The sequence below is a fragment of the Diaporthe batatas genome, assembly GCF_019321695.1.
Source record: "Diaporthe batatas strain CRI 302-4 chromosome Unknown Contig00011, whole genome shotgun sequence".
Classification (NCBI taxonomy): Eukaryota; Fungi; Ascomycota; class Sordariomycetes; order Diaporthales; family Diaporthaceae; genus Diaporthe; species Diaporthe batatas.
This window is the reverse complement of record NW_025408558.1, coordinates 2,108,325-2,133,820: the sequence shown is the minus strand read 5'-3', so window position 1 is coordinate 2,133,820 and position 25,496 is coordinate 2,108,325. Positions and strand designations below refer to the sequence as shown.

Genomic DNA, 25,496 nt, shown 5'->3' with positions numbered 1-25,496 from the left:
TATCCCAACTGGGGCCGAGTTGACAGAAGACTCAAAGTCCATATCTCGCAGTATTAAAGTGGCATCGATTTTATTTACAATCTTTCCGGCGGGCGTTGTGATTGCCTCCGACTATATACCTCCTTGACCTCTTCGGGATGCCACCACCGAACAAATGGAGCGCCTAGGTTGCCTTGCGCACACCTGGCTGGGTAGACGACGACTTCCTGTTGCATATCTTTCCAAGGGTGGTTTGTGTGTGCTGTGCCCGAACCTGAGCCACTGGCTGGGCCCTCGCTCGAAGCGACATGTTTCGCTCCAGTTTGCGGTTTGATTTTCCTTCCGTCGTGATACTCATCATCGCTCTTCAAGTCCGCTCCCGTGCCAAAAACTCGGTCGAGAGTGTTGTCCCACTCCTGTTGAGCCTCAGGCGTCAGCGTGAAAGTCCCGTACCTGTGCCTAGCCTTGACGAAATCGACCAGTTGGGTCAGGATGCTGGCTTCAATTTTGAGCTTGACACTGTAGGCGAAGGGCTTGTAGCTTATTTGGAATAAGAAAAGACCCGAGTACTGCAGTCCGATGATTGTGACATCGAGGGCGATGACTATGATGTTGACGATGAGTAGATGGATGAACATCTTCTGGACATCGGGGCGGGCTCTGTCGCTGCTGCAGCCCGCCTCGCTCCCATCCCGGGCCACGAGGAATTTGAAACACCTCCACACGTACAAGGAGCTGAGGAAAATCTCTTGCAGGAAGAACACAACCACCTGTATCCTTTCCACGATCTGGTAGGCACTGGCCCATACATGTTGGTCTTCGTGTTTTGTTTGGCTGCCGACGGTGAGAACCAACGTGGGTATTTGGATAAAGATGATCGTGAATATTATCAGGCCCAGGATCCCTCTCCTCAGCTTCCTAGAGATGCGAAGTAGATGAAGCCGGCTGAAGAGAACCAGGCTCTGCCCAGCCACCATCGGCGCCCATCCGAAAGCCGCCATGAAGGCCGGTGGGAATGCTCTGTCCATGCCGATGTCGAAGATGAGAAGGATGAAGCCCAGAGCTGTCAATACAACACCCAAAATGGAAAAGACCATGCTCCAGAAATACAATCCAGAGTATCGTTTGAATGTCAGCAGGACGATCGGCACCATCTCGAGGCTGTTCCATAAGGCGCAGCCGAGCAGTGTCACCATGGCGTATCGCTGGGCGGCATCGATGCTTTCGATATCGATGCCGCCGCCGCCGACGCCCTGATCGCGAGGCACGACTGTGGGGACATCTTGCGATATCTTGAAGGATTTTAGGTCCATAATGCCATCGCGGCGGCTTTGGTTGTGTATCGCCCGTGTCAAGCTGTCGCGTATTCGTCGGATGATGCCGCCGGGGCTTCGGGTCTCAGGTCTCCGAGCCGTTGCCGATGGGCCTGAATGGGGCAAACTGCCACGCGCGGGATGGGGGTTCGATAAGTGATGTGGTCGATGACTCGTTCGGTGCCAGTGCGTCCGGCGATGATATAGCGAGCGACTGCGTGTTATGCTAAAACAAGCCACGCAGTGAAGGAGTGACGACGATGAGAATGGCTTTCATGTCGGAAGCCGCTCTCATTTGAGAACCTCTCTTCCGCTCTACAGGAGCGGTGCCTCCGGCTGAAGAACCTGCTTGGCTATAATGGTACCACTTCTGCTCAATTTGCCTTTTCCTTAGTCCCCTCTGGGCATCACTGTCACTCGATACAGTGCTAGCAGGGTTGAGGCGAACAGGGACTCGCCGGATATTACCACACTGTGTTATTCCAGGGGATGGGTACCCAATCAACTGTTTCTGTCTCCCATCATGGCTACAGTATCAGAATAAGCTCTCGCTTCCGGCCATGGCACGCCGTGAGGGCCAATGTCAACCGTTGTTCGAATTGCCGCCCATGTCCTGATGAACGTAACAGGGCGGCCAATGGCAGCCGATTCAGCTGAAACTTAGTTTGAGTCATGCATTTACTTCCTGCGGAGGCTCGATACCACCGCAGAAGAAGTACTCTGTGTCGGGTGAATGCCGGCGAGCAAGGCAGATGACATGCGTCGTGAGAGAACAGCCACAGTATCAAGCATTGGCTTCTATAGTGGGACCCGGATGAGCGCCCGGATAGGCTTTTCGAGACCACCATCCAGCATGCATTCCACATCGCCTTGGTCATCCCACGTACCGGGGTAGGCTGCCTGTTTGTGGTCGAGATCACTTCGGCCAAGAAAAGGATATTTCGTCTGAGATGTCTGTTCTTCCCGCGCGGCTCGGGCAGTGAGCGCCCAGGATCTGCAGCTAAGGCGGGCGACGAGCCACATGAACCACGGTAGGTTGCAGAACCTGCCGATGGCACGTCAGGCGTAGCCCAGACTCCTCGAAAACCGCTTCGATTCACCGAACGATACCACCTCAGCACGCCCTACCTCATCCGACATCGCTCAAGCGTACCCCAGAACCAAGCCAACCATCTGTACTTTACGGGATCCTATTCGTTCCTTGAGTTTGAGGCGTCGTGCCATCTACCTTCTCTTCTTCTAGAAGCAGATCTGAGCCCAAGCGCTGACTGCTAGCTTTGACCAGCTCGGCGGGCGTGCCGTTCGCGGGCCGGACTGCAGATCCGGCCGGTTTGCGTGGGTCGGCTCAGATAGCGAGTGCCCACTGCCCAGGTGGCGGCGGTTCGAAACTTTAATCTGGGAGCTGCCGAAGCAAATGAAATGCACTCATCACGACACAAGCGACTACATTACTCAGACATCGTGAGGTCGCCCACATTCCGGGAAGCTTTGCCAAATCTAAATTGACTACTATTTCGGGAACTGCGGCGGGAACATGGCGAATTTTGATGCAAAAGGCAGTATCCATGAAGAGATCAAATCCCGTCTCCAAGATCTCCGCTTCATCAATGACGAGGTACAGTGAACCCTCATGCGACGCCCCCTCCCCCTCCCCCTCCCCAGCCCATCCTCAGACGCCTGCCAGTAGTACCTCCCTGCGTACTATCCCATGTCAATGCGCAGTCCCTTGCAGCCGGAAGAACGCATTACCACCCTAGCTACAGTTCATGGCCTCACACAATGCCCTCTAGATACACTCAAACCCAGAGCTGGCGTACGAGGAGCACAAAGCCCACGACACGTTCGTCAAGCTCCTGACCAAGCTCGGCTTCACCGTCGTCCCGCACGCCTTCGGCCTCGAGACATCCTTCTCGGCCGAGTTCGGCTCAGGAGGGAGGCTGGTCATCTTCAACGCGGAATATGACGCCCTCCCGGGCATCGGCCACGCCTGCGGGCACAACCTCATCGCCTCATCGAGCCTGGCCGCCTTCCTCGGAACAGCCGCAGCGCTGCGCGAGTCCAAGTCCCCCGGCCGCGTCCGGCTCCTCGGCACGCCGGCCGAGGAGGGCGGCGGCGGCAAGCTGAAGCTGATCGCGGCGGGCGCCTACCGAGACTGTGCGGCGAGCCTGATGGTCCACCCGGGCCCGGGGTCCCGCCTCCCGGCGCCGATACGCGGCGTGGCGTACGTCCCGATGCTGGCCAATGTGAAGAAGAGGGTGCACTTCACCGGGAGGGAGTCGCATGCCGCCATCGCCCCGTGGGAGGGCGCCAATGCCCTCGACGCCGTGTGTCTCTCGTACAACGCCATCGCCATGCTGCGCCAGCAGATCCGGCCGTTTGAGCGCATCCACGGCGTCTTCAGGCGGGCAGGAGACAGACCGAATATCATCCCTGCGCACTGCACCGTGGAGTACTACGTACGCAGCGACACCAAGGTCCACGCCGAGACGCTGTGGCAGAGGGTGCTGAGGTGTTTTGAGGGCGCGGCTCTGGCCACGGACTGCAAGTACGAGGTTGAGACCCTCAACTCGTACGCCGACGTGAGGGCGAGCAAGAAGCTGTGTGAGGCGTATGTAGAGGCTATGCCCGAGGGAACGGTGCACCTGAATGAGCCGAGCGACTTCCTTGCCGGCAGCACGGATATGGGCGATGTCTGCTACGAGTGTCCGGGGTTCCACGGTAGCTTCGGGATTGAGACTGGGCCGGGCGAGGGAAACCATACGAAGCCCTTTGCTGCTGTGGCTGGAACGAGCGAATCCTTCGACAGGGCTATTGAATGTGGAGAGGGCATGGCTCTGGTGGGTTGGAGGATGTTGAGTGATGACCCGTTCGCGAATGAAGTCCTCGAGCAATGGAAAGAGGATATGAAGAACGCAGCGGAGGGAAAATAATGGATTTGCTGAATGTGGTGCTTCTATTCCTGGGTCCGGCAGACAATTGAATGGGCGAATTCCTAACCCCCCCTTAAAATGAAAGAAGGGGGGTATGTTCACAACAGAAAGAAATGAGAAACACTACCCACCAGACCAATCTCGCCTTTCGCAAAACACCTGGGCACCTTTACAACTGGGTACTAATCCGTCCATCGTCGCCTTCAGTCATTGTAACTGAAATATGGTTTTGTCCTCGAGTCCCACCAAGTATCGCAATCTCGCCAGCCCGGGTGGTTCATCTTCTTCTCGAAGGCACGCTCTCCAATCTTTTCCCTCATCTCCGTAGAAGTCAATGCTCGATGCTTGGACAGTAGCTCCTGGATCTGTGTTCTGTTTTCACTTTTGTCTTCCACACTTAGTTCCTTTGCTCGGGTCAATTCTGCTTCATAATGCCTTCCGCCCGTCAATATGTGGTCGTAGTGTTTTTGGCCCCGGAGAACAAAATCAAGAGGTGTTAAGCCAGTGTCAGAGACCGGTGATGGGTCAGCCCCCTTATCAAGAAGGAGCCGAACGCATTCCAGATGGCCGTTGGCCGCGGCTCCATGGAGGGGTGTCCATCCAAAATGGTTCGTGATAGAAGGATCGATCCAATGATCTAGGTAAAATTTGACGACATCAACTGCACCAAAGACGGCTGCTTCGTACATCTCATGGCATCCCTCTCGCTGCCTCAGGCCCACGTCGGCGCCATGTCGAAGAAGAACTTTGAGGACTGATCAATAGTCAATCTGCTGTCACCTCGCACACCTGGGCAGACAACCTAGCACTCACCTGATTCTTTTTTCTCGCCAGCATTTGCCATCAACGGGGTCCTTCCGTTTTCGTCCCTTTTGTCAACGTCGGCATTGTTGTCGAGTAGAAGTTTGACGAGACTCTGGTTGTTTCTAGCAGTAGCTCGATGAAGGAGAGACTGCCCTTGAAAGTTCCTCAGGTCAGGAGATGTTCCACGCCCGAGGAATATCTGCACGATTCTATTGTTTCCTCTTTCGGCTGCAAGGAAACAGGCGGTCCTCAAAAAAGCAGTCTTGATTGTGTCAACTTCGGAAGTGGGCCGAGAATCATGCGACCAAGCCAGACCACTGTCTCCTATAAACGCATTAGCCTGGGTTTCCAATCGATAATTATGGGGAACATGCCTTGTGATGACTTTTCATACTCATCGTCCGTGTCGTCGCTGTCGTCAGCTTGGATGTCCTCGACGGTCCCATCAGACGAGTCATCCTCCGAACACATGTCGTAACCGTCAAACTTCGAGCTGATGACGAGCTCATCCACAGGATCTTGCGTGTCCTCGCCTGCCAATCCGGGCTCCACAACAGCCTCACCAGTGCCCTGTTGTCTCACTAGATCCACATCGACCTCTTTGTCACCCTCGCTACCGTTATCAGAGACAGCCTCTTCATACTCCACTTCTATGTCATCGGCGTCCTCAGTGGAGTCTGCCGAACTTTTTCTGCTCCTGTCTCCAGCTGAGCCGATGGAGCTGGAGGTTTCTTCATCAGAGTCTCCAATAAAACTCTCTTCGTCGCTACTTCCGACTGGATGAGGTGACGAGTCCCTGCTGTCTGAACCTGCCCATGAGCTTTGCGAGTCCGAGTCCGAGTCATAGTCATAGTCCGAGTCGTAGTACAGCCCGCTAAAATTGTTGGAAATTTCGAAGTTAGACTCGGCTTCAGGAGAAACAAGATCCAGGTTGACCGGCTCCGAAGCCGTGGGTTCGAGAAGCTTAAGAACTTCATCCTCATTTCCCCCGTAGGCTGCATGAAGTAGCCTTTTGTACTTCCAAAGAGAGCTGTCCAATTCAGGCGTCGACGGGAGTTCTTGAATTAGAGAGCTAGATACCGTGGATGTGGCACGAGGCTGGACGAGCAGCCTCTCCATCAATGCCCGCAAGACTTGCAGCAAAGCCAGTATGATCATAGACACAATGCCCAAGATCTGGAGGAAATCCTCATCTGAAATATCGCCATTGATGTCACCGATGATCTGCTTGACAGTGTTGTAGTCTCTCTCCATCGCGTATAAGAGAATGATGTGGCCTCTTTTTGTGGCAAGGTTAACCTCAGCCCCTTTGCTGAGCAGGATCCCGGCAGCGCTATCGCGGCCACTCTTCATTGCGACGATCAATGGCGATTGTCTGTATCGATCCAACCCGTTAACGTCCGCTCCTTCTTCAATCAGTCGTTCGACTACCTGAGGATGGCCCAAGAATGCTGCGATATGGAGAGGCCCAATGGACCTTGCTAGCGGCTGCCGTGAGATCCCCCTTCTGTTGTCATCGTCCAGCAACGTGCGGGTCCTGACGTATGCTTTGAATCTGCGAAGGAGGCGACTGTAGATTTCTCTGCTGGTCTCATCTGAGACTAGAGAATAGATCGTGTCGGCAAGATGTTCGTCATTTTGAAGATCCCGAATCCTGCGATGATGTGTATGGAGAAACTGCCCAGCATAGCACGCTAGTGGGAAATCTTCATCTATCATCTTCATCACAATTTTGCGACGATGAATAGATGCTGCTAATTGCGGATGGGTCGCCAATGTGGACAAGTGACTGGCACAGGCCATGGCCATGCGTTTATCGAAGTTTGGAAGAAAGGTGTCGTTCCCAATTTGCTTGTCGAAGAATTCCCGGGCAGACCTATGAACATAGCGAACCATGTCGTCTAAGTCTGTCACAAGAAGTCCACAACAACCTGCAATGATGTCGCTGCCTTTGCGCAGATACTTTTCTCCGCTTCGACCTGGATACTCTTCCGTAGCTAGAGCGTGTTGGAGCTCTCGAATCGAAAGTAGCCGTCTGGCATATGTTACCCATCCAAGGGTAGACATAGCCCGGTCCTTCTTGGCGTCTTGCTGGACACTTATCCGTTCCATTGTGATCTTGTAAGCGCCTTCAATGCTGTCTGGCAACTTTTCCAGTAGGCTTTCTAGCTCGGCCTCTACCTGAACATCAGAAAGAGCGGCCATGTGAAGCCGAACAATGATGAACCTTGGAACTGTTTCAGTACGGAAGGTGATATGAGTGTTGGATATAGACTTACATCTTGCCGGATTTCCGCTTGACTTGCGATTTTATCTCCTGGTGATAGCTTGGAAAAGACGGCAAAGAGGCGCAGTTTTTGATCGCGAAGTCGATGTATTTGTCCATATCCTCGTCATGCGCTTCAATCTTTCCGGTTTGGAACCCGGTCTGGAGGATTTTCAGATGCTCTAAGATCCTCGATGTCACCAGAACTTTGACGTTCGGCTGAATTTCCTGAACCAGTCGCAATAGGGTTGAGCGGCTGTTGACATCAGTGCTGATATCAAGCTCATCCAAGGCGTCCACAATCACAAAGACAGTTTTGTGTTTGCATATTTCGGTCAACATGGATATTATATCCTCTAAATGGGGCCTCCGAACTTTGTTGCTGTATTTTCCGCCTCTTTGGTACTCATGGAACCTCTCCATGATGACAGGATGGGATGGGATGTCCGACTGGAATTGGCGTAAAATGCTTCCAAGAAGTTCCCTGATGTCTGGCTTTGATGTGTAGGACAAGTACAGATAACCAAGCATCACATTGCCTTCCTGGGGTGGAATGCTTGCCCATGACCTCAGGTGTTCGATAATGACGGATCTAAAAAGCACAAACATGTCAGTTTCCAGCGGGTTGTGCATGTGGGCAATGGAACTTACGCTATCACGCTCTTGCCAGCGCCAGCTTTGATGTTTTAGTTATGTTGTTCTAGCCATGAAACGGGAGTGACTTACGGTCGCCTGTATACCAAATGCGATTGACATCCTGCTCTTTCCAAGCTCTAAAAAGCTCAGATCTGAGAAGCCAGTTGCCACCCACAGAAACCTTAGGCACCTCACTTACGACCTTTTCGTGCATCTTTGGCGCCTCCAGAACTGAAAGCCAGTCAAGCATTTCGTCACGTTGAGACCGATCGTCCGAGTCGAGGAGCTTCTTCATGCCCGCAATGACTTGTGTCAAAGCCTCTCCCGCTTGGGCGACGGTCTTGTATGTTGCTATCTCAATGAAGTAGCGCAGTGCTTCGTCGACCTTGTTGAACTCTTGAAGCTCCGAGTCTATTTTATCATCTCCGCTCAACTGTGAAACCCATGTCTCTGTAGAGATGCATCAGTGTGTGCAATCACTCAAACAGACTGTACTCGTAAGAACACAGAAGCTTGGAACATACTGATCCTATGTTCGACTTGCTCAGATCCGATCCTGCAGATCTTGAGACAGCATATGAATATTTGGACGATACATTCCCGGAGGATGTGAAGGTTGTTGTTCCCCAGATGCTCACTGATGACCTGAAGACCCTTCAGTCTGTTCGCGATGAGTCGGAAAAACCCCTCGATTTGGTCAAAAGATTTCGAAACTTTGACACAGGAGTCGAACAGCCAAGCGAATGCATTCACAACCAATGATGCAGGTGAAGCGGCAGGGGCGGCCTGGCGATTGTCAATTTGTCATGATCTCAGCTCCTCCTCAGTGGAGATACTTACTGCAGTCGCCACAGACACAGAAAAGCCAACCAAACGTACAAAGACTTGGATAGTCTCTAGATGTCGCCCAACCTTCCTGCAGGTACTGGAAATCTTGCTCGCCTTCCTGTCTCGCTTGTCCTGAAAAGACTGCAGCCACTCCGCCGGATCTGGAACATCCTCAGCATCTTCCTTGAGGAGACGATTTCCTGCGAGGTTAGATGTGAGAAACTCCTGCTGTGCTGTGTTCCAAAGGGCTAGAAGCTCGCCCTCGACCTTGAAGGCTGCAGTTGATTGAGCCATCTAAACTGGTCGGGTAAGACGGAAGTTCTGATCTCGAGCATAGATTAGGAGAATTGTAACTCGCTGCTCAAATGCAGAAGAAAATAGTCCCCCGGACTGGCATGACCTTCGGAATATCCTAAAATAGATGCAGGCTCAAATCCAGGCCACTTTTACCTGCACCTTCTTCCCCACTGTCATCCAAGTCGGGTTAAAATCCCGCACCATGCTGCATGGCAGCTTGGTCGAATCTTTGCTCACAACCAAGATCCACAAAGCATTGGTGCCTGAAGTCTCATCTTACCTGCATTGCACGCTGGAAAGTCTTGCTTCCATCACGCTGTTGTGCACCGCATGAGAAGCTAAAAAGGCATCAGTGGCCTATGGGAGCCGTCCTCGGTTCACCGGCAGCAGCTGTGGCTCCACATCGGTGACGCCAAGGACGGTTGTCTGCATTCCTCAGAATACTTGGGCCAGACAATCACATTGTAAAAGAATTAGCCGTCTTGAGGCTGCAGGAGCTGAGGACCGGCCTATGTACCGAGGAACGCACCGGATCATCACAGCTAAATTTTTGTTTATTACAAGACAAAGTAGATCGTGACCTGTCGTTTTTCGAGTACCACGTACCTAGGTTATCGCTACAGGCTGGGCTCTTGTCACTGACAGACAACACTTGAGACGAGACAAGGCCGAACGGCAATCGAACATCCACATGTTGGCTTATCTTCGTTGAGGATCAGTTTTCTCACATTCTTGGACGAAAGTGTGCGATCACGCTGTCGTCGAGTAAGTCTAGTGGTGCCAAGATTCCTGCGGAAGCCTTAGATTTGCCCAACCCATGCATGAGTACTTACTGGAAGTAGGTACCTACTTAAATGGGTTAGGTACCTAGTTATCTAGACAAGCAGCCGTCTATGCATATGCGGTGAGCATGCCCAGCCAGCCACGCCCACACTGACGAAGGTAGGAGGCGGGGCACTGGCCGGGGCGCTTGTACTGGGGATGCATAGCACATCCTGTCGTGCCAGGAACCGCGAATGTGTGCTCGCAGCCACGCAGCCACCCTGGTAGCATTGAGCGAAAGGTCCAACCCGAGGGAGTCTGGCGGGTCCCCGGGATGCGCCCAGGTACCTTTCAACGCTCAAGTACTCCCAAGGCACTGCTACGGCCATCGCTATTAGAGGCCCGGGGATCATGACAGGGTGCGTATGGACCATCGGGCCTGACTGATCTCCATAATAGTGGCCTGTAATTGTACTTCGTCTTCGCAGAAAACAAATTTGAGGTGCGACGACTTGACAAAGCATTGTCACGCAGCCATTCATACGACCTCCCACGTGTGCACTTCACCTGCAGATGTAGGGCATTTATTTACACTTGTTTGCTGCAGTGTTCCTCAAATCCTACCTTTTATGAAGTGCTCGGATTTAAACTAGAACCTTATAGGATCATTTCAAAGCTCGCTGTCACAAGAACATCTCCTATCTACCTAGATGAAAGCTCAGTGGGAACAAGCATGAAGGAGCATTTTACGATCCAACTAATGGTGGTCATGATTACACCCATAACCAAAAGCTGCGCGCGCAAGCTTCGCCTTGCTCAGAGGCCTTGGCGCCGGGAGAAGATCGCGACCCATGAGGTCCGGCAGGGGCTTGCTCTCAGCCCTCTTATTAACTCCGCCCCTGGCCTCGATGTCCCTCTTCTTGATATTCGCATCATAGATCAAGTTCAACCAGTTCCCCAGGCGATAGCCACCCTTGGCGATCTGCAGCTCGATAGTAGGGATGACCGACTCATAGTACGTGGGGTACAGGTCGCTCATCGCCGTCAGCGCATCAGGGCCATCGGGCATGACAACGCTGCAGACGTAGGCGTTGGCATCGGTGGCCCAGGCCACTGCAGTGTCGAGCGCCGAGCTGACGCTGTCTCCAGCAATCCAGCTTGCCGCCTGGGACTTGTACTCGCCCGAGTTGATCTCGGCGGTGAGGTTGGTAGCCCAAGTCTTAGCATACGACAGGCTGCTTCCGCCGACGAGCGTCTGCGGAAGGTAGGTGTCCCAGTCGGAGTGCAGGTTGTCCGTGTAACCCTGGTACTTGACCGACACACCGTTGCCACCCTTCTCGTAAGCCTCGTCGTGCAGGGGCTGCGTGATGTCTCCGGTGAAGTGGACCAGGAATTTGAGGGCCTCGGCGACGTTTGCGTTGGTGAGACGGCCATCACCGACACGCTGGGTGTAGTTGGCGATGGCAGAGACAGAGCAGCCTGACGAGCCACAGTCTCGGTCGTAGTCCACGTTGCAGCTGCTGGGCGGGTTGTCCTCTGCGTCAATGAAGTGCAGAGGGGCTGACCATGCGCCGGCGGTCGTGGAGCGGTAGCTGTCGGCCCACGAGGCGATGTTGGCCAGATATGAGTCTGAGGTATCAGCGAGAACACCTTGAGCCCTGCAGACACAGTTGGTTAATTTCTGTGCTTGTGAGGATTTGAGGCGCGACTGAGTAGGATGGACATACCAGGACGCTACTTCATCAGTAACGTAGTTCTGGGCGATGTAGGCGATCGTTGCGTGCCCGAGAGAGCCCCATGCCCTCACGCCTTGCAAGGCGGCGAGGGTAAGAAGTACAGTGGAAGTCATCTTCTGCGCTTGTGAACTGCAATGCGACTCAAGGACAGCGTCCGATCAAGCAGGCCAAGACGGGAACGGGTAGAACCGCGATAATTGCCGTGGATGACAGACAGGCTGCATATCTTGGCAGGGCGAGAAGATTATATAGACACTTCCTGACAGCATTTCAACAACACAGTTCTTATCGCATTTTCCACGGGGGAGATCGTGTGGACAGAAGGCCTATACCGGGGTGGGATGCCAGTCACAGTCACCTACCCGATATGGACAAAATATAGCAAGCACTTCCTTGCCTATACGCCATGTTATCCGCTAGTCAGGTGGGGATTCAGGAGATGGGGCGCCCAAAATGTGGACTGCACAGATTACCGCGCAGCATCGATGTTGGGGTTCAGCGAATGAGCGGTCCACGTGCCGCTATTCTACGGGCATGCGACTCCAGACGGAGATTCCGGGGCAAGGAGTCGTGGAGGGGATTGGTCAAGTTCAACCATCGCACCTTAACTGAGGATTCATGCATCGGCGTATGCCAACAACAGTTACAATCTGCATCTTATCTTGGAGCACAGTACCGGTGCTAAGGCGTATTCTCTGATTACTTGCCTTCAACAGCTCAACTCCGAGCTCTATTCGCGTTCTGTGTGCTGCTAATGCCGTCAATATCGAATAAGTTCACTAATTGTGTGTTTCACGATCCAGAAGCAAGAGAATATTGTTGGACTGGCTGACAAGGACTAGCCACGTCGGTGAAATGCAACACCAACTGATGATCAGCCATTCAACTCACCTAGGCACAGCTTCAAAGGTGCAACAACATCTAGATGGTTTCTTGCGATTAGCAGCAAAGCCTAGCAGTCTAAGGCTCGACAGACAAGGCCTCTGATAGATCGTGTCGTTATATGGGAAGGAACTTTAGGCCAGCAAGCCTTACTACTGCGCAGGTTCCGCGTCCCCCGAGGAACCCCTTCAGAACTTAGACAGAACAACAACACCCCAGATGCAGACAATTATCGCAAAGCTTACTTTGAAGTCCTACCGACAGATCGACAAAAAGGAACCATTTTCACAGCACTGAACAGATTGTTTTGTGGCCGGACGAATTCACTTCTAACGAAATACACATAGATAACGAATTCAGTAGTCAGGTCTGCTCCTTCAACGCAAAGGAGGACCACAATGACTCTGATATTATTAACTGCAGCGATAACAGGCCATCATACAATGTTATTGTCAAATTTTCAAAAAGCAGGAACCATAAGCCGCCGTTACACGTTAGTACGGGACAGTGGGGCCAGCGGCGTTGGACAACCCACAGTCAACAAACCCTAGAAGGGTGGTAGTTTCGCTTCTAATCCCCATACACATGAAACGTAGACGGCACCTTCATAAAGTAGTAAACGCTGAAGACCCAGCGTTGAAAGAAATACAGTACCAATAAGAATACAAAGAGAATAAGGTATGTGTATGGGCACATGGCCTCAGCCTTGTACCGCATAGACAAGGCTAGGAGGCATTACTCCCAACAGCGTCACTGACTAGAAAGCCGGGAACGTGGCCTTATCCTCATGCCGTACAGACATGGCCAGCAGGTAGCGATCCCGAGAGCACCACTGACTAGGATTATCGACACAAGTAGCCCAAGTGCTTATAGGCGGCGCTGCTCCAGGAAATATCAACGAGCTACGCCCCAATGTCTTATATGAATCATGTTATTGTAGTCATGTTTACATGGTTCATCGAATTATATATTGAAACCTCCAGCCAAGCTCATCACATTGTTTGGATCAACGTTGGCCTTGATCGACCGTAACCTGGCGGCGTTGGCAGATCCATACAGCACCTCTGCAGTCGTTCCAGCAATAGCGTAGTTGGGGTATACCGCAGAAGATTCATTGAATATGCCCTCACGGACTGCGACCTCTCTTAGTTCAGAGATAGCGTTCACCATTGCCTCATTCCAGTACTGGTCGTCCGAGGAGAAGGCCCAAGAGAAATAAAGATTAAGCTGTGAGAAAGTCAATTGATATTCCTGCCCTCCAGATTCGGAGAGGCTTACCGGTAAGGGTGACTCATCATGAGGGTAGGCACTCTCCGTGGCATGCTCGCCGTATTCAAGGAACGGCTCGATATCGTAGCTTAGCATCAAAGCACCATGCCCTTGACTATTCAATTGCTGCAACCGATTAGCTGAGACATTGTTCCACATGAAAATCTTCTGCCTTGTACACTAACCGACGCTTGGTTCTTTATAGCAGCCAGAAAGGCTGGCGTTGTCTTTGTCGTCGGCAGACTATTGAAGGTTCCACGGGGGTTCAATGCGATGGCAGAGTCAACCGATGACACGAAGGTCGAAAATGACTGAACGCGAACAAAACTGATTGTGTCGTCAACCTCATCAAACATTTCGAATGCTGTACCCGGATCCGGTCCATCGTAAAAGAATAGCACCAGCGCCGAGAGTCCGACAGGCGTTGCATTGATAGTGGTAATGATCTGGGCCTTTGGATCAGTGTTAGTATCAGAGAAGACTTGTGTCGCGTTCAAAAGAGCATCGACTTGGTCTGAAGCATAGATAGTTGTGCCAGCCTGGAAGAAACGTCGTCAGCACATTGCAGCGATTCCTATGGGGAGCTGTGATAACTTAGGGGGCGTACGTAAATTTCATCAGTCTGTGGATGAGTGCGGAAGACTGCAGATGTGACAACTGCAAACCGATTGAGGCCGCCTTTGAGCGCAAAGAAGAGGTCTGGGTTGTTTTCTGCGGATGCACTGGAAATTGTGCCATTCTAGTGAAGGTAGTCAGCTGAGAGGCCGAAACATGAAGTCCGTCTGCCAGAAAGTTGTATGGAGAGACCTCACCGGTAGAACGAGGTTGAATTGCACAACAGTGTCGCTCGTCAAGCCATGCTGATTTGTCTTCCTGCCGGGTTGGTTAGCGAACACCCCTCTACTGCGCAGCTGTGCAATGAATAATAGCGATTACCAAGAGTATCCTCCACCGAGTGTGAACCCACCCACCCCGGGACCTTTGACTCGACCACCTACAACATTGACCCCCGTCCCATCCAGCTTGTCGTACACGTCAGCCCACCCGTTTCCAGTGCCGATCTCAACCGTGCTTTTGTCGGCAGACAGAACTATTTGGTTCATCCGTTTCAGTGCGATATGAACCCCAGTGGTCGATGAGAAGCCCTTGTTTGAAGCGTGTCCCGCGCAATATATAGCGAACGGGGACCCATAATGGCCAATGACAGTCATCTATGTGACCGTCAACTGAATGTCAGCCGTGCGTTTCTCCCACGTCTCCGAGGACTGCCGCTCACAGCAATTGATACATCGGCCGGCGAGCCAACTTCAACAATACATGTCGGCGTCTCACTGTTGGACTCGAAGAACCAGTGGTGGGTATCGTCCGCCAGGCCGATCTCGACTAGATCCTCTGTTAGATTGAATCTTCACAGGCACAAGAGCATCTCTGGACAAAAGGCCCACATGTGGACATGCCGAGCACCTACCCACACCGTCAATCACCTCGCTGGCACTTGAGATTTGGGATTTGATGTCTGCACATGCCTTGCTGATATCATCAGCGCTCCCAATGCCGCGAGTAACTTTAGGTCCATGTTCAGGCTTGAGGTTCGGATGATACCGTAACCCTAAGACAGTTGTGGACACTGCAAAGGAGAGAGCGAGCGATACAGAGCGCATATCCACTGATTAGCATAAAAGCACTACCTGCAGTAGAAGCCTGTCAACGATCACCTGCCCTCTGTCGAGGCCTTGGAGCTTGGAAGCGACAAAGATGCACGAGCTTTCCGCGCTGAGAACACAGATACACTGAGGACTCCATCGTCAAATTATTCTAATGTCCGAAGACGACGCCTACATATGTATCGGTGCACATCTGGCTTAAGTCTACGGAGCATGTTGATCCATTTGCATAATCCAGCTTGATATGATCTCCAATCGGTTAATAACAGGTTGGTGCTGTTATTACGTCCCCCGCACACCGGGATAATTGCTATCAGATGGGAATTTGTGGGCAGAGGGTATCTCCGAGGCCCGGCTCGTCTGCCAATCTTCGAGTATCTAGGTATTGCAAGGTGGGCAACCCCAAAGCATGCTTGGCCATTTCCCCCGCCTTTGCTTTGGCCTTTTCTTTACGAATACGATCAATGATTCCCCTTCAGAGAGTAAAGGATTGAAGGTGCGCTCAGCCTAAACTGGATATGAACAATAGCTGCTGATCGTGCACCTCTTGGGAAATATCGCGAATACGAAATTCCTATTTCGGCAAGTGATCGCGAAATAATTCCGATAGTTCTTTGATCGACAGCACACATCTACAAGTTCACGGTTGGGCCTTTTGACACATGAAACCGAAGCCACGATGGCATAGCTTTTACCGAGGGAACTGAAGATCACGATTCACTTGCACGACTTTGTTGATCAATTCAGCGGTGGTTTTTAGTGTCGACCGTGTGCCTGTGATCAAGTTCTCGAGGTCATTGCCCAGGTGTGGAAGCACAGCGCAAGGGCACAATGTTGGGACGCAACGTCGGCCTCGTTTGATTGTTCTGTGGGTATGAATTTACCATCTCTGAGCAAGTGAGTGTATCAAGAAGTAAAGCTTGGTACTCTTTCTATGAGGAACAGGAACCACTGGATACAAGACACGTGGCAGATGGGAGCCCGCAGGATCCCGCAGGTCTCGATCAGATGGCGTCTGCAGAGAGCCGGCTTTATGGTAATACCTCAAGTGCTAGTTACCTTGCGCGAATTGGGGGGGATAGTCCAATTCGGTCACAAGCCGCACACGTGTAGTCAGTAGCATCCGTTTAAAGAGTAAGAGAGGGAGACTGCTGTTGTTAATTTCTGGATCCTACCTGACTGCACAGAGCACGCCACGACTTCCTAGCTCGTGTATCTGCGGTTACCAATTTCAGATAAAGTCTTGCCTGTCATCGCAGCAAAAAGGAATGCTGGAATTTCTGTACGTCGTGGGCAACTAACTTGTCAATGTGCATTTTACACAGTCTTGACAGACCTGTTCAGACGACGGCCATCGGGCTCATCAAGCAAGACCCTAGTGAGGTCATCGTCCTATGTTTCAATGGTTACCGACAATTGTTCCTCATTGACACCATCGATCTGTTGTGTAGATTAACTTTGCAATTTGAGTTCCACGATGATACGCTGAGTGATGAGCGAACGGGTCTGGGCAGGGCACGTGGAAAAGCCCTAAGCGATGCGTCGTGTCCCCTGGAGCCGACCTCCTAAGGTCCGGCCCCTGACCAGAGCTGGAACCGCAACACATAATGTCAAGATATACGCTACGTGCCTATGGCAGAAGGTGGCGCTGGTTTTGCTTTGAACAGTGCAGTGGCATTAATTTTTACCAATACCCGGGTAGAATAAAATAATTCGTGAAGTATTCAAAGTGAGGGTACCCCTGAGAACTCACTCATCGTGGCATACTCAGACCGTGACCTTACATTGTGATGCTCTCTTTAACATGCGGCGGTCACCCGGGTCATCTCAGGTCGGCCGGCACCCAAGATCAGAAACAGCAGGAAAGACAATGATGGTGAAAAGAAATACTGTTGTAGGCAGGTCGCAGGTACGCCAGATAAGCTTTATTGGGCGATTGGTGGACTCTGAAACTTTTACTTGTTGTCTTTGTACATTTCTAATGATCTACAAGGTGATTACCATCTTAAAAGTTCTGCGCAATGCGCCTCGTCCGTCCAGAAACAGAGTCTCCCCGGCTGAGACGCTTCCCACCTCCGCCGCCCCGCCTACTACTCGGTCCGGTGGTCTCAACGTCCAGTATGTCAGTACCGGTAGACACATCCGAGATGATCGAAGGCGGCGCGTCGCTCGAAGCCCGCGGGTCAGCCTGGACGCCCTCGACCCAGCGCGCAACCTCCTTGTCTAACCTCCGCTGCGACCCCTGGCCCAGGCCCTTGATCCTGCGCTGGTCTGGGGCGTTGGCGCCGCTCGGGGCGGGAAAGGGCGAGAACCGCGGTCCGCCGACGGGCTTTCGGAGCATTGGGAGTCTTGCTGTGGGGGGCTTGGAGCGTGGCTCGTCGAGGACGAGGCTGACTCTCCTGGTCCTCATGGCGTCGGACGGAGCGACTGGTGGGACGGACTTGGATCGCCGGACATCGGCTGGCCTAACATCTGCGATGGTGTCTTTGCCTCCTTTCCTGCCGCGGGCGCGCTCACGTGCTGGCTCTGGGAGATACGACGACGTCCGCCTCGCCTTGTCGCCGTCCATGGCCTCGTCCGCCGACCCGACCATGGTGCTCCTCCTCCTGGGTCTCGAGAAGTTGCGCACAAGCCGTGCCCTCGTGGTATTGTTTCTCGCTAGTGGATGCAAATCCTCAGGAATGATCCCGTCTTCGTCTGTGTCGAGGTCTCGAGGCTTGATGTTCGGGATGGGCACCTCGATGAAGTCGTTCCTGGGCGAAGGTGGAGCGATGGTGTCCTGGCCCATTATGCTGAAGCGCCGAGAGATCTCCCTAGACGCGCGAGGATCCAGGTCGGCTTCTCGAGCCATTAGTGAGTTCCTCCTCCGTGCTGCGGCGCGGGCGGGCAGGTCGGTGAGGTTCGGCAGTGTGGGCCGTCGTTGAGGCGGTGGCTTCGTTTGAGTTTCTACGGGCGGGACCGAGGACGATCGTTGGGGCCCGACTACAGACTGCCGCAGCGCTTGCTGATCTGCCGGTCTTGCTACGCCGGGCACCAGTGAAGGAGGTACCGGATTCGTCGCCAGAGGATGAGGTAGGGCAGACATGTTCGAGAAGACCGTCGAGGCCGCATTACTTCGTGGCTGCAGCGTATCGCGGAATGATTCCGAGGTCGTCGGCCTCTGGCCGTATTCTGAGTCTCTTGTTGGTGGTCTCCATGAGAAGTCACCCTTGATTCCTGGCGAGTTCCGAGGGTCGGGAAGGGTCTCCCGGGATCCGAAGATGGTTTCCAGGGGCGTGGGCACCGCCTGGCTGCGTACACGAAGCGTATCTCGCCTTGTGTTCCTCCTTGGCTCCACTCGCGACGAACGGTCTGTCCATCCAGACGGTGCAGTGTTTTGGCCATCAGGACTGCCGCCGCCCGATGATGACTCCGGGGTGTTGATTCGTGATCGGTCGAACGATTCACGCGGCATTTCTGCTATTGTATCTCTGGTCCCCTCTTTCTTTTCTGTCTTACTCTGTACGGGATGAATCCCCTGTCTTGAAATGCTGAGATCGAACGTGTCTTTTCGGTCGCCCTGCTCCGTTGCAGTAATGAATGTCCGTCTAGACAGGATCGAAGTTGCGAATGGACGGTCGGTGGTCTCGATTAAAATTAATATGAGTAGCATGGACAATCTGTGGACTCGTGTTAGTCGTTCAGCCTCAACTCGAATGCAGAACCGGAGAACTCACAAGCCCACAGTCGCGATCAGGAGCTGAATCCAGGCCACGTTTGTCTTGACGCCTCGTTGTAGATTAAACCCAATCATTGCCGCGACAAGAGCATTCATGACGACAGTCGCAATCCACACTGGCAGGCTCAGTCGCGCGATGAGAAAAGATACCGCCGCGAAGAAGTACCCGTGTATCTGCGGGCTGCCATTCTGAAGACTTCTAACATACTTCTCCCGCGACGCGAAGATGTGCATCAGGATGTATACATTGCCGACGCAGCTCGAGACGAACAGCAGTATCCTCGACACGAGGTCCTGCCTCTCAGCAACCGATGTCTCCAGGCCGAAGCGGACGACGAGTACGCTGATAGTGATCCCGCATCCTGCCGCAAGGAAGTGTATTACCAAGGCGAGAAGGATCAAGATCGGACATGCGCGCCGGCGCTTCTTCGTCCCCGACCTCCTGTCGTTAACATATTGAAGGATCGAGTCGTCGTTGCTGGCGGTTGAGATGCGCTCGTTACTCCGGGGGTCCATTGGCGAGGTCCCACGGACAGCAGCCCTTGTCATATGCAGGTCTTTTGACTCTGACTATTCCTGGCTACCTCCATGAAGATCTGAATCTCGGTCGGTGATGCCAGTGTGTGTACCTCTGCAAGGAACTCCGATATATGGTGGGTGTGACGATGAAAAATGAAAATAAGCCCAGTCCTTGCGAGTAAGTATGATATGATATGCAAATGGTTATACAACAGATCGAGGGTTTCCGAAAGTAAAAGCAAACCAACACCGAATCATTAGATGCTCGCCACACGTCATGTACAAACTTTAGGAATGAAGGTTCCAGCCCTAGGGAGCAACCGTCTAAGCTTTTGGGATGTGATGGCGAGCGCATGGCAATGCAGCTGGTAATATCCAATACATGACACAGATCAAGTGCAGAAGCTAAAACACCAAGCAATGAACGCATGCAGCGCCAAGACGGATCCGACCGTGGTAGGCACTGGTCAGGTGTCTCGAGGGGATCCCAGTGGACCCTGTACAGCCCCCGGTTCCATCCTATAAGTAGCGTCTACTAATACACTAATACACCAAACATTGCAACCCCTCTCTCTATGCATTCAAAACCAACGGTCTCAGTGCTTCCAACCCCGAGCTGAATGTGATCACAGTACGCAGAATTCCGGTTCGCTTGGCTGATCACCCAACCCTCTCATGAAATAAGCTCATCGTGAATTTTGGCAAAATTGTCCGCCGTCTGTGTATGCATGGTGTCCGCGGTCGTGGCAGAAGGCTAAAACGCTTGGATGCCTGCCAGGCATTCTGAGACATGTGCAGGGACCTCCGACGACTCGGAGACGCCTGGCGACAGGGGACCGAGTGGACGACAAATTCCCACGGCCGAGAACCCCTCAGCAAATCAACAGGCCGTGTCAAATCAAATCCTGAGCATTTGGCGAACCGAACGTCGACCTGACCCTTGGCGCTGTTCCCGAGCCATCGAGGAGAGGCCCTGCTGTCGAATCGCGATGCGCGAAAATGTCCCGAGTTCTCACCTTGGAGTTAAGCATTCAACCTTGCCTATGCAAACAGGTTCAGGGTTTTTGTGCAGTGCTTGGCTTGAGGGCTTGAAGCTGTCTCATGAAGCGAACGATAGGCCCGGAGCTATCGCGGTGCCTTATTAGTCTGCCGGCCTGTCGACGACATCTCTTGCAACGTTTCTTTGCTTCACTACGCCCGTTGATCAGTCACCCCTCGCCACCTCCTCGCTATGCACCCGCAGTAACGCAGTAAAATTCAAAATGTTTCACGACTAGCGACACCCAACGCAAGGGCAACGCGGCCCTCTCGCCCGCATAACTAAGCATCTGCCAGTCGCAATGGCTCCCGCTTTTCCCTTGTCACAGGGATCCGACCTTTCCTCCCATCCTGCCACGCATCATTGACCATCAGACAATTCGGATGCTACGGATAGGTCCGAGTTTGTATCCCTCCGCCGAGTGTACAGGACATCCCCACGACGCATCCGCGCTACTCGTCCGGCCTGAAAGTCAATGCCTGCTGTACACGTCGAAAGAACTTCCGGACAACCTCGCTTCCACATTCCCGGGTGGCATGTTGCGACGCTGCCAGATCATGAGGCACGCTTTAGAAGGCTGAGCAAGGCTGCAGTATCATCCTATCTAGATGCGCCTACTAGTGTGTGCGCCTCAAGCCTCAGAATAGGGTGGGCACAGCCTACTTATGACGCCGCCACATCCTGAGGCACACTTCAGAGGGCTGACCAGCGCTACAGTGCCATCTTGCGCCTAGTGGGTGCGCCTCAGGATGGGGTGGGCACGGCCCAGTCCCGTCTGTTCGTCCGTTGTCTCCGGGTCTGTCATTACCGCGCCATGTCACCGCACAACGCCTGAGTTGAAGCCATCAGACGTTTCTGCTACTGATCCTTTGGCTTGTCCTCTCACAATAGCGAGGCGTCATGTGACTTTGAGCCTTATAGTAAAGCGATGGCAGCTCGCTTTCGCATATGCTCTGGATCTTGTTCATAAAGCATTCGCCGACTCCTGCTGGTGAACCTCGTCCCTCATTTGTGATTAAAGAGGTGCATCCGAAAGGTGCTGTGCGGGTAGAATCTAGAAGTCAGCGGTGTGGATTAAAAAGACATCTTAGCCTCGGGCGCATTAGACTCCCTCTTCTACTCGCTGGCTTTTGAGCCGCGTCACCACTCACAAATCTGCTTTTCTTGGCAGGTTTGGAACGAACTCGCAGAGTTTCGGCCTTTCTCACTCACATGGCATTTAACAGTTACACCAGCTACGACCATGTGGAGAACCACCATTTCAGAGAGTAGTCCATTGCGGAGTCGCTGGATTAGAGTGACAAGGAGATTTATGTGGACACTCCTCTGTCGGGCAACTTCCTAACCTTGAGTATCAGTCAATCAGATAGATCTTATCATTCTCATTCTAGTAGCTAATGCGATCACTGATTGTCTATGAAAGTCAGGGGCTCTGGTTCGAGCAAACAAATGACTACAAATCCTCTCCGCAAATATTTGAATCAGCAAAGGGGATCAACTTGTATTATTGTCATTCACCGTATGAAGGCGCCATGTATGTCCTCGGACGTATACGGAGTAGAAGCGAAACCACATTATTGTCATTCTGAGGGAAGATGGTGGATCAAGAAGCAATAACTTGAAGTAGTGCAAGTCAGCCAGTACCTAGGCCGGGCAAGATCACGACTTTAACGGTGCTTCACTCCGATCTTATCAACGCCGCCAAGCCATGCGGTCAGAGTCGGCTTCTCCGCGCATCCGTATTCCCCCAGTACTTAATCACCAGGATGCTATATAAACATCTTCATCTTCTATGGTACCGATGAATGCCACACCAACAAACCTATATCCCGTTTCAACCCCCTGAACGAACCTCCTTGAGAATATGGGTGCAATCGATCAAACCGGTGCCGAGCGCCTCCGATCCCGGAAGCCGATCCCCAAGCCCGTGCCGGCATACCTGCCCTCCGCAGGCTCGCCGCTGACGGTGCCTGGAGACTTGTATGAGGCGGCTCGAAAGGCGCCGCGAGTTCTGCTGGAGGAATTCACCTTGCCAATTCGGTCCGGGAGGGCGTGGAAGGCCCCCGCCGGCTCAATCGTTCGGATCAGCACGCCAGAGGGACCTCAAGTCGGTAAGCGAACCATCTCATCCGGGCTATCTCTCGAGAGGAGCCGCCTTGCACTAGTCACTGGCAGTGTCCAATGGACCAAAACACACCGCTAACAGCCCCTCACGACAGGCGACCTCAACATATGGAACGCGCACAACCCCCGCGAGCGCTTCTGGGCCAGCCGGACCAAGCAGCTGCATGCCTCGCACGTGACGACCCACGACAGGCTGTGGTCCTGCCTGCCGTACATGCGCCCCCTGGTGACCATCATCGCGGACAGCCTCTCGTGGTACGGCGAGGACGAGCACGGGGGCCGCGTGCACGACCTCCTGGGCACGCGGTGCGACCCTTACATCAATACAGTGCTCTCGGGCCAGACATACGACTTCCACTGCCACTCCAACTTGACGCGGGCGGTGGCGCCGTTCGGCCTGGCTGAGTCTGATGTGCATGATGTGATCAACCTGTTCCAGGTCACGGGGCTGGACGAGAAGGGCAGGTATTTCATGAACCCGTGCCCGGCCGAGCCTGGGGATCATATTGAGTTCCTGGCGGAGCAGGACGTGCTTATGGCGCTGAGTGAGTGATGACCATCCTTTCACTGCGGTCTGGCTGGGATATGCTAAACCATGTGAACGATAGGCACTTGCCCGGGCGGTGACCTTTCGTTGTGGGGATTCGGTAGTGACAGCGAGAAGGAAATGATCAAGTGCTGTCGGCCACTGAAAGTCGAGGTTTTCAAATTGGAGGATGAGAACTTGCTCAGTAACGGTGGGTGGAAGCCTGCCGAGACTTCCAAGTATCAAGGAAAGCATGGTATGCATGTTCCAGGTGGTGAGCACGAGGCAAAATGATGAGAGTGAGATGAAGAGAGATACATTAGTTAAACGATGGCTCATCATCGAATAAGCCTTCAGACCCGATCCGTGGACTGGAAATGTGAATATGTAGTCACACTGAAGGAGGTCCCGTAAACCATAACGGGCTCAATCTTGAGAGTTGCGGAAGGAATAATAGGAATAATAAAAGAGTTCATATTGTGCATCCGCTCGTCGGTTGAGATGGCGTGAATCTCCTTACCATCTCAGTCCTCCCCCTTTGTTCGGTTCTAGGGTTAAGACAGGGTAAGGGGTCTGACGTTGTTAGCGGTCATCGTCAGGGTTCGGATACGTCCAAGTGCTCCCAAGCCATTAGACGCGTCGCGTCAGGCTGTTTTGCTTCCTACTGCTTACCAATAGCCTAGGCAACGACACATATGTGAGTCACCTTGCAAGGAGTATTCCTGTCTTTGAATACTGACTGTGCTGAATGAGAGACTCCGGATCGAAACAACAGCCCCGTGCAAGCACTTGAGGACCACAATGGATGAGGTTTTGCTCAAAAGGGTGGGGGCCAAAGGGAAGAGGACCTCCATGACGGAAGAGCCAACAGAGCCCAAACAGGCTGCAAATGATGCTTGGACAGGTCAGGTTGGGGATGTGAGCTATGATGAGCTCATTCATTCGGTATCATCATATGTTAAGGAGTACATGTCGCACTACGACCCATCCCACGACTACAACCACATACAACGAGTCCACCGCTTGGCACTGCTCATCCTTCACAAAGAGATCCAGTCCGACAAATCCGGAACACCACAATACAACGAGACGCTCCTGACCCTTGGAGCTCTACTCCATGATGTCGGCGACCGCAAATACCTCCTTCCGGGCCAGGACTCGACCACACTGGTGAGGGACGTCCTCCTCGAGAGGGGCTGCCCCGCCGACCTGGCAGACAAGGTCCAAGATCTCGTCCTCCATGTTTCCTTCTCCACCGAGAAGAAGGCCCCTCAGAAGGTGCTGGACAAGATCGCCTCCATACCAGAGCTGGCTATCGTGCAGGATGCAGATAGGCTCGACGCACTTGGCGCTGTCGGCATCGCCCGCTGCTTCACCTTTGGCGGCGCAAAGATGAGCGAGCGGGGCCTGAGCGGCTGCATCGATCACTTCGAGGAGAAGCTGGAGCTTTTGGAGGGCATGATGAAGACGGATACTGGGCGGCAGCTTGCCAAGGAACGGACTGAGAGGCTGAAAGTCTTCAGGGGCTGGTGGGAGAGTGAAAATCTGGGGTCATCTTGAGTCGCCAGTTTGGATGCCTAGGTAACCCCACTTACGAATACACATCCGCCTACCCCATATCACAGGTGCTCATACGAAGATTCCAAAAGAGAGGTTTTGTCAATTCAAAGGAGTTCAGGTGTGTTGTCACGACGAGCGGCACAACGCGGCACAAGACACAGTATTGGCGCTTTCATATTGCGAACTTTGGACTGTCCATTGTGTCAACCTTTCACTAGGGAATTGTGCATTCCGACGGATCCGGCCAACCATCAACTAATTGAATTTCGAGAACCAGACTCCGCTTGTTCGCTCTCGGTGATTGTCAAGTATACAGGTCCTGGGATTCCACGTAGTTGGGAACCCAAACTTTCACTGTAGCTAGGTATCCCAATACGAGGTTGACTGAAACGACGCATCTGAGCCCGTGCTTCTTGGCACTCATAGACGATGGCATCATTCAGACCTATCAACGCGCCTAGAAGTCCACCTGATGGTCCACCTGATGGTCCACCTTCCCCAGTGCCTCCATTGCCTCCCAGATCACCTGGGCTACCAACGCCATATGCACAGAGGTTTGGGGTGAGCCGGAGATACCCCTTCACACTGGACCGGTCTTCGGGACTACACCCAAGGTAGAGTCTCCACACTTTGTGCTGCTTCAA

The 25,496-nt window shown here is 53.0% G+C and overlaps 8 protein-coding genes across 8 annotated transcripts; 3 read left to right on the top strand and 5 right to left on the bottom strand.

Annotated features, from left to right (window-relative positions):
- Positions 1–74: 74 nt before the first annotated feature.
- Positions 75–1,292, bottom strand: KVR01_009610 (uncharacterized protein; the record flags this gene model as incomplete). The annotated part of the gene is made up of 1 exon (XM_044788781.1): positions 75–1,292. One exon carries the CDS (start codon positions 1,290–1,292, stop codon positions 75–77), a length of 1,218 nt encoding a protein of 405 aa, XP_044642112.1.
- Positions 1,293–2,826: 1,534 nt separating this feature from the next.
- Positions 2,827–4,222, top strand: KVR01_009291 (uncharacterized protein; the record flags this gene model as incomplete). The annotated part of the gene is made up of 2 exons (XM_044786811.1): positions 2,827–2,907; positions 3,083–4,222. 2 exons carry the CDS (start codon positions 2,827–2,829, stop codon positions 4,220–4,222), a joined length of 1,221 nt encoding a protein of 406 aa, XP_044641793.1.
- Positions 4,223–4,425: 203 nt separating this feature from the next.
- KVR01_009056 (uncharacterized protein) lies at positions 4,426–9,050 on the bottom strand (the record flags this gene model as incomplete). Its single annotated transcript, XM_044792586.1, has 8 exons — positions 4,426–4,976; positions 5,036–5,350; positions 5,401–7,253; positions 7,306–7,884; positions 7,944–7,968; positions 8,019–8,378; positions 8,453–8,714; positions 8,769–9,050. 8 exons carry the CDS (start codon positions 9,048–9,050, stop codon positions 4,426–4,428), a joined length of 4,227 nt encoding a protein of 1,408 aa, XP_044641558.1.
- Positions 9,051–10,572: 1,522 nt separating this feature from the next.
- Positions 10,573–11,664, bottom strand: KVR01_009361 (uncharacterized protein; the record flags this gene model as incomplete). The annotated part of the gene is made up of 2 exons (XM_044787639.1): positions 10,573–11,473; positions 11,543–11,664. 2 exons carry the CDS (start codon positions 11,662–11,664, stop codon positions 10,573–10,575), a joined length of 1,023 nt encoding a protein of 340 aa, XP_044641863.1.
- A 1,732-nt stretch (positions 11,665–13,396) lies between these two features.
- On the bottom strand, positions 13,397–15,531 carry KVR01_009483 (uncharacterized protein; the record flags this gene model as incomplete). The annotated part of the gene is made up of 8 exons (XM_044782997.1): positions 15,171–15,531; positions 14,979–15,085; positions 14,639–14,913; positions 14,515–14,575; positions 14,310–14,441; positions 13,888–14,241; positions 13,712–13,828; positions 13,397–13,660 (listed from the first exon to the last, which is right to left on the bottom strand). Exons 1-8 carry the CDS (start codon positions 15,361–15,363, stop codon positions 13,397–13,399), a joined length of 1,503 nt encoding a protein of 500 aa, XP_044641985.1. The 5' UTR covers positions 15,364–15,531.
- A 1,840-nt stretch (positions 15,532–17,371) lies between these two features.
- Positions 17,372–19,600, bottom strand: KVR01_009453 (uncharacterized protein; the record flags this gene model as incomplete). The annotated part of the gene is made up of 3 exons (XM_044785691.1): positions 17,372–17,793; positions 17,869–18,836; positions 19,083–19,600. The coding sequence occupies 3 exons, from the start codon at positions 19,598–19,600 to the stop codon at positions 17,372–17,374; spliced, it is 1,908 nt and encodes a 635-aa protein (XP_044641955.1).
- A 2,824-nt stretch (positions 19,601–22,424) lies between these two features.
- KVR01_008988 (uncharacterized protein) lies at positions 22,425–23,775 on the top strand. The gene is made up of 3 exons (XM_044788491.1): positions 22,425–22,753; positions 22,862–23,311; positions 23,375–23,775. The coding sequence occupies exons 1-3, from the start codon at positions 22,507–22,509 to the stop codon at positions 23,584–23,586; spliced, it is 909 nt and encodes a 302-aa protein (XP_044641490.1). The 5' UTR covers positions 22,425–22,506; the 3' UTR covers positions 23,587–23,775.
- A 168-nt stretch (positions 23,776–23,943) lies between these two features.
- On the top strand, positions 23,944–25,169 carry KVR01_009019 (uncharacterized protein). Its single transcript, XM_044785576.1, has 2 exons — positions 23,944–23,989; positions 24,048–25,169. Exon 2 carries the CDS (start codon positions 24,094–24,096, stop codon positions 24,850–24,852), a length of 759 nt encoding a protein of 252 aa, XP_044641521.1. The 5' UTR covers positions 23,944–23,989; positions 24,048–24,093; the 3' UTR covers positions 24,853–25,169.
- Positions 25,170–25,496: the final 327 nt, after the last annotated feature.

Bases quoted from the DNA above. Each gene is read 5' to 3' on its own strand.
- KVR01_008988 (XM_044788491.1), top strand. From the start codon at position 22,507: ATGGGTGCAATCGATCAAACCGGTGCCGAGCGCCTCCGATCCCGGAAG. The intron at 22,754-22,861 runs GTAAGCGAACCA...CCCTCACGACAG, and splicing joins GCCAGAGGGACCTCAAGTCG to GCGACCTCAACATATGGAAC. The intron at 23,312-23,374 runs GTGAGTGATGAC...TGTGAACGATAG, and splicing joins GGACGTGCTTATGGCGCTGA to GCACTTGCCCGGGCGGTGAC.
- KVR01_009019 (XM_044785576.1), top strand. From the start codon at position 24,094: ATGGATGAGGTTTTGCTCAAAAGGGTGGGGGCCAAAGGGAAGAGGACC.